General features: G+C 41.4%; 1 protein-coding gene across 3 annotated transcripts in view; it reads right to left on the bottom strand.

Moving 5' to 3' along the window:
* Window positions 1-4,107: 4,107 nt before the first annotated feature.
* frem1b (Fras1 related extracellular matrix 1b) overlaps window positions 4,108-8,420 on the bottom strand; it is a 46,960-nt gene continuing 42,647 nt past the window's right edge. For all 3 annotated transcript variants that reach the window (XM_061034675.1, XM_061034674.1, XM_061034676.1), the window contains exons 30-36: window positions 7,918-8,067; window positions 7,212-7,513; window positions 7,049-7,093; window positions 6,587-6,748; window positions 5,635-5,753; window positions 5,257-5,342; window positions 4,108-4,585 (exon numbers count right to left, since the gene is read on the bottom strand). In XM_061034675.1, coding sequence (XP_060890658.1) covers window positions 4,377-4,585; window positions 5,257-5,342; window positions 5,635-5,753; window positions 6,587-6,748; window positions 7,049-7,093; window positions 7,212-7,513; window positions 7,918-8,067 — 1,073 coding nt within the window. In that variant the 3' untranslated portion in view covers window positions 4,108-4,376. The remainder of the gene's footprint in view (window positions 4,586-5,256; window positions 5,343-5,634; window positions 5,754-6,586; window positions 6,749-7,048; window positions 7,094-7,211; window positions 7,514-7,917; window positions 8,068-8,420) is intronic.

Here is an 8,420-nt window from a genome sequence, read left to right on the forward strand (position 1 = left end):
CTTCAGAAAGTTTGGTGTTGCAGGCCAGCAGGTCTTTCCAGTTGACAAAGTTTATAGTCATCTCATCAACCTTCACCCGCCTGACTCGGGCATGGGCTTATGGAAAACATCCAGCACTATCTGCAAGTCTTCCACGTAGACAGACAGTCAATCCTTTGTCTTCTTTTATAAATAGTTGTTGTCCACTTTTTCGTTTTTTTCTGCATAGTTATGGTAATAAAATATCTTATAATGTGTGCGCATTAGCTTAGAGATGCAGGAAATCCGGAGTATGAACTAGAGTGCTGTATTTAACTTTAAAGCATGTAAGGGCAAGAAGAAAGACCAGCAAAGGTGAAAAAAATGTATATGGTTAGTTCTGTGCTTGTGGGAAAAATGTATTCAATTGTTGTAAACATCATGGTTTTACTGTATGAAGTGTATTTTCAGCTCTAAATAGAAGTCCAGACATAAAATATGCAGAAAAAACTTGTTTTTGTATGATTTGAAATGTTTTTTTTTGTATTATTCAGTTACTATAAAGTAGACGTCATACTGATGTGTGAAACGATAGCAGCCTCAAGGTGTCAGATATTCATTTTTAGTCACAAAGTTCCTTTAGTTGCTGCTATATTTTCCATCCACAGAGCACTTTGTTGGATGCAACAGTGGGATTTGTAGTTTTTTCATGTGCTTCTTTTTTAACAGCCAAATTTGGAAGCAGAAACAAACGTTTTCATTGCATGGTGCATCAAAAGCTAAGCTGAAGCTAATACCTTTAATCAAAATGACAGAAACCATGTTTGAGAAGGATTTATTTAACGTTTAAAAGTTTGACCCATGTCCTGGCACAGACCAGCCACTTATTTTGAATACTTTTTAGATTTATGCTTCATAGAGGTTTTTAAATCTGACGGGAGTTTGGAGTAGAGCCGCTGCTCCTTCATATTGAAAGGAGCCATCTGAGGTGGTCAGGCATCTGATTAGGATGCCTCCTGGTCGCTTCCCTCAGGAGGTCTTCCAGGCACGTCCAATTGGGAGGAGACCCAGAGTTCGCTGGAGGGATTATATCCCTTATATCCCTTTTGGTTTGGGAACAGCCAGGAGGAGCTGAAAAACGTTGCTGGGTAGAGGGACATCTGGGGCGTCTTGCTTAGCCTGCTGCCACCGCCACCCAACCCCGGATAAGCGAAAGATAATGGATGGACGGACGGATAGATTTATCACAACTGAACAACTGAAAATAAGATTCTGTTAACAGTTGCTTTGGTGATTGATTAATTCTGGACAAAGTGTTTAACTTCAACGCCTATTGTCAGTGTTCAGAACACCGGAGGTGGAGTAAATGTTGTGTTATGAAATGCCTCTGGTCAAATCAGATTATTAGGTCATATTCCTACCAAAAGCTTTTTTTGCTTAATTGCTCATATTGGTCACTGATGAAAAATGGTACATTCATGCAGCAGAGCTTGTGTTGAACATCTCCCCAGAATGTATTTGACTTATCAACTGATTATTCTAGTTTGGAGTCATTGGGGAAAATCCGGAAAATCCTTACATCACTGACCTTTGACCTACTCACCTGTGCTTTAAGGAATCCCCTTTCAGTGAGTCATGAAGGAGAACATCAGATGTAATGTTGCTGCACCTTTAAAACAAATAAAACAACATTCACCAATCAGGCAAAATACAAAGACATTCAATTTTTAAACTTTACAATGTAGAATTCCAGCTTCATAAATTAAGGACTTGCAGCAGAGATGTCACTCATAACGTCACAAAAATTACTATCATGCCATCTTCAGAAATCAATAATTGAAAGCTTGTATTCAAACTGGACAGACAATCTTTCCTGGTCTAAACGTTGATGTGTTAATATCATTTAACACATGCTATGTTCACCTCAAATTAAAGCATTTTGCCTTACAAACATGGCTGTAACATACTAATAATGATACTTAAATATTCAGCTTTACAAACATGAATGTGTGATAAACAAAAGACAGCCAATGTATTTGTTAAGCTGTAGTGTCTTTCTTTCAAAATGGCGTACATGCAGAGCTTAACAGACATATCAGTTAGCCTCAGATAGATAACTCTTCTTTAAAACTAGCTAGTGCAGTCCTCATTATTTCACTAAATATACAATTCACATTAAATACGTTTAGGCATCCAATACATTTACAAAGTTGATTAAATACTTACAGATAATTGTAACACTGCTGACATTGGCCAACAGCATCTGTCATTCAAATCCTGAGCCAATTGGATGCAGTCTGCAGCCAACAGGCATCTCCCCCCATGCCTCAGGTGCACTAATCACCTGATTGAAACCAATCAAGGAGTCAGTCAGGAGGCAGCAGGACACAGTCATTCCTGAAACAGTCAAGGAGAACTTCTGAAAGAAAAACACTTTTCAACCCTGGACACAAAGCTGGACTTAACTGAGACTTGAAGCCCTTGAGGAGCTGCTGTGCTGATGCTGCTGCTGAGGAATGTTTCAGGACTGAACACTGGTCAGGCCATATTGCCGGAGCAAAGAAGATGGCGAGCTAAAGGAGCAACTTCAAAAGACTCAGAAGATTCCCTCAAAAGGCCTGAAGCCTGGCTGTCTGGTTAAAGGGTGTGGTAGGATTTCCCCTCCCTAAATAAACATTTGAATTTGTTGGACGTCTGCACACACATAACAAATAAGTGCAGTACGTGTAATGTGTTTTGGTGCATTGATTTATATGAATAGAATTGAGAATATTTAGCATATGTTGTAAGGAGTGTGCCCTTAAGAATCTGTTCATTGAAGGCCTATTTCTTTTATTTAAATTGTGGGATTTTCCTTGATTAAGTTCAAGTGTTTTTTTGTTATTTGTTAAAAATTGAACTTTGAAATACAAAACCGGTTATCAACATTCTGTGTCGTGTGTTTAATTAATTCTCCACCAGCTCCAAGAGTCTAACCTACATTAGCCCAGTACACCTTAATTTGTTACATCTTGTTTTTTTTATAATTTATTATTTCTAAATACATATTTTAGTTAAAGTAAATTTTGTATCCTGAGTGTTACATAATGCTTCGACCACAGCCTCCATAAAAGTGGGTAAACGCTGTTTTCATTCAGATTTCAATACGTCTTTTCGCGCCGAAAACAAAATCGCGAACGTTAAAACTCTGTTGCTATGGTAACCGCAACCGGAGTGAACTCAAGACGTTAACGTGACAAAAACAGACATCGTGAACGTATTTGGTTATAAACGTGCTGCTTTCCAAATAAAAAAGGATATGGAATAATTTCCTCAAGATAAAAAATACTCAAGCGATGTTTAACTGTTGTTTTTGTGTCTCAGCTCATCCTTCATTTTCAAGCTGTAAGCTAGTAGCCTACACGATAGCTACAGTAAAAGTGTTGTTTTTTTACTATTATACATTAAGTAGCCAAACTTTTCATTGTTTAAAAACAAAAACAACGGGCCCCTGCAATCTCAAATTCAAAATAATCCAGGATTTCGTTACTATAATAAAGATAAATATGATTTTACTCACCTGGTTTTAAATGGTTGCTTCTCTCAGCCGATGTCCGAGGACGAATTCTTCTGCACTCTAGGCTATAATCCATTTTTCCTTTTGTTTGATTGTGTTGCTTGCTGTTTGCTTTACTAAAAGAAATTGACTTGAGTTCTGGAAACAGAGCAGTGTTGTTGGTGTTACGCTGCCCTCTGCTGATTATTAGGCCACACTTCCAGACTGCTTATGGACTATAAAGTAAATGAATCCAGGAAAAATGTAAACATCAACAAACATGCTTCTGCAGACTATTGCCATGGATTAAAGTTCTGTAGGCTACAGTCCATTTGAAAGATCTTATATTTTTAAAGACTTTCCCTCATAACAAAACATTATTTTTCATATTTTTCTAAAAGCTGTTTTGATAGAAATGCTCTGTTGAGTTTCAGTTTTAATGATTTCATTTGTCATTACAGACTTCATCCACGGTAACTGAGAAGTAATTTAAGTTAAATATGTAATTTAATGCAGCTATTATTTTAAAAGATGAAAATGTATTAAGTTTAGAATAAAGTCAGATTTAGAAAAGATGACAACTGAAGTAAAAGAAAACCACACTTACAAATAAATCTCCTGCAAAATGTTTATTATGAAGTAAAAGTAGGCTACGTAAGTAAAATCAGAAAGGTCTCCGTTTTAAAGTAGAAGCATTCTGTGACTAGAATATAGTTTTTAGTTCTTAAACTAAAAAAAGAGTCTCATTTTGGGTTGTGCATCAATCTTTATTATGACAAAAATATAAACTAATGTACAGAGCAGCATCGTAGCGTGTCATTAAATATGTAACATGTTCACAGAGGTTGTACGGACGGGTAGCAGTGAATCAGCTGAGCGCGTCTCAGTGAGTGTGAGCCGAAGAGGAGCAGATAAACGTGTGCTGGGTTTCAGGGGAGCAGCTCGTGGAGATCCAGCTTCGGGGCGTTTCGACCAGCACGCAGTCGGAGCCTACGTCGGACTCACTGCTGCCCGGCGGCGCCCCCCTCAGTCTGGAGAAGGACACAGAGCGACCGTCAGCCCACATCCAGCGACCGGGACCTCCAGACAGACCTGGGGAACGTGAAGAGGAGTCACACACATCTTCTGGATGTAACGGCTGACAAAGGCTAACACTAGGGTTATAAATATCAACAATGTGAATACGTTCTTGAAACATTATGCAGTTAGACTAGAGTTGATTTCAGATCTCTTCAGGTGTTTAAAGCAACAATATGTAGGAAGCAGTTTGCTGCACTTTGGCGACGACAAAAGTTCTCTAAGTACAGCTGCACTGTTGTAAAACACACAGTGCTGGTAACTCCTCCTCTTAGACAACATGCATTTGTTGACGATCAGAGGTTCTCTGTTGTGAGAAGCAAAAGAGCCATGGAGACTGACAAGATTCAGTAAAAATCTGACTCTGCGTCTCGTCTATAGTTCGCTGTAGAGACGACTTTTTTGTGTCAGATGGATTTATTGATTTATTCGTTTCAAACCTGAGACAGAACTCGGGTTAGACGACTTCCTGCAGCCGCTAAAGCTGCTAAACAGATGACCTCGACCCGCTGACAAAGTTACATAGTGCTGAAAACAGGCCAGCGGGGCGCTCTGTGGACATGAGAGAGACGCCATTCTCCCTGTTGGACGTTGTCGTAATATTGAATCGACTTTGAAACAACTTTTTTTTAAGATGGAAAAGTTACATATTGCTGCTTTGACTGTGCACTTTGTTGATCACTCACCGATCCAAAATGGCTTCCTTCCTGCAAACTTCCACAGCCAGGTCATGTCTCTTCTGGAGCGCACGCTGGTCAGGCTGCTGTTAAATCTGAACACAAACATTAGAACAAGAATCAAAACACACATCTAGAGGAGTCCTCACACTCAGAAACAACAGAGGGGAAGTGAAATGTGATGCATGTGCAGGCAGAAAAACATAAGAGATGCAGGCCTCTGCCTTTTAGTCTTTTAAATTCACTTTTTAAATTCAGTCTATGATTTAAAGTCAGGCTGTCAGCATCAACTAGTAAATCCCGATGAATTAAGGTCTGAAATGAATGCATTACTTTAAAGGAAACATGTAAAGGTCAAAGTGAAAATAAAAGTGTGTTTGTGTTTACAGCAGCGAGCAGGTCCTCTCTGCACTCCCCCAGCTCGCCACAGACGTGCTGACCACGTAGCAGCGTCTCCTGTAGTGAGTCCAACCGTCGGGACACGAGCTGGTGACCGACTTCCCCGTCTGAGTAAACAAAGACACAATCATCATTAACACACGAGCAGCCTGTATTAGTGGATGTGAAAAATTATTAAAGTGACCCAAAATAAACCAGTTGTGGTCCAAGGATTGAGCCGTGAGGTACCCCACAATTAATATTGTATAATTCATGTTTTATATTATACTTCTATTTTCTAATTACCTTTCTACCCACTGATGTGCCACCCCTCTGATACCATATTAACTAAATATCACTGTAAAATCATCACCTTGTGTTTAGGGGGCGTGTCTCTCATAGACCGTAACACCGGGAAGGTTGCGGCCGTAACCGGGGGATAAATATTTGTTCTTTTAGAAAGGTGCGTTTACTAGCCTGTCAGTGGTGGTCTTGACTGTTCTTATTTTAAATCCATAGTCCGCCCAGTCTGAGACCGAGAAAAGACAGAGTAAAAATGCTTTCGATTCCGGGACGAAACCTTCAAGAAGTGGTCTGGAGACCGGTCCTGGTCTCAAGACCGTTATCGAGTACTACAACACTGGAATGATCTATGGTGTCAAATGCATTTTTAAAGTCAACAAAGATGCTTACTTAAAACTTCTTATTCTCTATTGCACTGGATATTTGTTCAGTTAATTACATTAAGTGCCACTGATGTGTAGTGATTGGTCCTAAATCCATACTGACTGCTGCTTAAACTAACCCTAGTATAAACCTGTCTATATATGTTTCTAAACTGGCTTCAAGTAATTTGTGTTTGTCTCCGTTTTTATTAAGCGGAATTCCTTTAACCTATAAGTCCAGTGGATTCAAGCAGAAAACTGTAAATAAATTAGCATGTGTGTGTTTGTGTGTGTACCTTGCGCTGGCGTAGCTCTGGCTGGTTTCTGGGTTCTGGGTGGTCCATCTGAGGAGGGTCACCAACCGGGAGCTCCTGCAGGAGGCGACTGTGAGACCAGCGACTCCACCCGGCATCACCCGGCTTCAGCTCCTCCAGCCGGAGCGGAGTCATACTGTGGAACTGATGAAGGAGCAGAAACATTGTGTGTGTGTGTGTGTGTGTGTGTGTGTGTGTGTGTGTGTGTGTGTGTGTGTGTGTGTGTGTGTGTGTGTGTGTGTGTGTGTGTGTGTGTGTGTGTGTGTGTGTGTGTGTGTGTGTGTGTGTGTGTGTGTGTGTGTGTGTGTGTGTGTGTGTGTGTGTGTGTGTGTGTGTGTGTGTGTGTGTGTGTGTGTGTGTGTGTGTGTGTGTGTGTGTGTGTGTGTGTGTGTGTGTGTGTGTGTGTGTGTGTGTGTGTGTAGAACTGGATAAACTGAATCTTACCGTCCACACCTTCTCCTCAGACCTCCTCTCTCCTGACAGATGGACCTGAACAGCAGCAAAGGGGTTAAAAATATAAAACAGCACATGTAAGTATACATAGATAAGTGTTTTAAGTTAATATAAAAGTCCCTAAGAACAAACAGGAGTAGAGGATCACACTCACCTTTAATCCTCCTTCTCTGACCCTGTGTCCGGTGCTCCCAGTCCCCGGCTGCTGCCTGCTTTGGGGGTGGATGTAACCGGGCGCCGCCTGGTCCTGGGGTTCTCCCTCTCCGTAGTCCAGGTAGGGCCGGCGGTTTGGGACGTCTCCTCGAGGAGGGTGAGGCTGGTTCTCCCACAGCAGCTCTGCCTCGATGTCTGTGACGGGGTCCTCTTCCTCCTTCGGCCTGGGGGGGTCAGGGAGGCGAGGAGGAGGGAGTCGCTTCTCGTCCTCCTCCACCCTCAGGTCGTCTGGATCGCACCGTCCTTAAATATACCAAAGAGAGAGAGTTCTTTCTTTTACCTACTCCAAACTTAAAGGTTGCTCCAGGCAATGTGTCTTTGAAAGAGCTGCCGGAGTGGGCGTGTCCTACAACTTTTCTCCATGCTTTGCTCTGATACGTCGGCAGACATTGTTCTCGTATTATAACGACTCAAAATCTTTAAATCTCAGGGTTTTTTTACTTTCATGTGACCCTCTGTCTTATTTACGGCACGTCTATGATTAAATAAGTTCCTTCTAAAAGAATATCAACCATCATGCACAAACTCAAAGCTCGTCCTGCTCTGAACATCGATATCTAAACACAAACATTTACATTTAACAAACTAAGGGGGAGATTAAAAAATAGATTTGGTCTTTGACAGTTTAGGAGTTAATTTTTATTTACCTCCTCTGGGGTCAATGATCTCGACACTGGCGGAGGTCCTCTGTCCCAGGACGGCGTTTTTAGGATTTTTCAGGGTGACAGTGAAGGTCTCGTGATTTTCCTCCAGGCCGTCGTCTATCAGGTAGATGTTCCAGGTTTTCACGCTGACTCCTGAACACAGAAGGTTTTACCGAATGATGCAGGCATGTTGATTTAAAGGTCACATATATAAAATCCTCTTCACCATGTTCCTCTAACTCTAACATGTTCCTCTAATCCGTCTACAAAGCCCCCAATGATGAGAAAAGTCCATCCTCTCCGTCTTCTTCCTGCTCCACTTTTCAGAAAATGTGTGCTCAAACAGGCCGTTTGGAGATTTTCCCATCATGACATCACAAAGGGCAGTAGCCCCTCCCCCAGGTGGGTGACACTCCCACAGCTAGGTGTTTGTTCTGCCCTCTGAGTCTGCCTTCTCACCATAATGGAGAGAGAAAGCACCGAGACACCCGAGCCCTTCCAGAGAG

This window comes from Labrus mixtus, chromosome 3 (assembly GCF_963584025.1).
Source record: "Labrus mixtus chromosome 3, fLabMix1.1, whole genome shotgun sequence".
Classification (NCBI taxonomy): domain Eukaryota; kingdom Metazoa; phylum Chordata; class Actinopteri; order Labriformes; family Labridae; genus Labrus; species Labrus mixtus.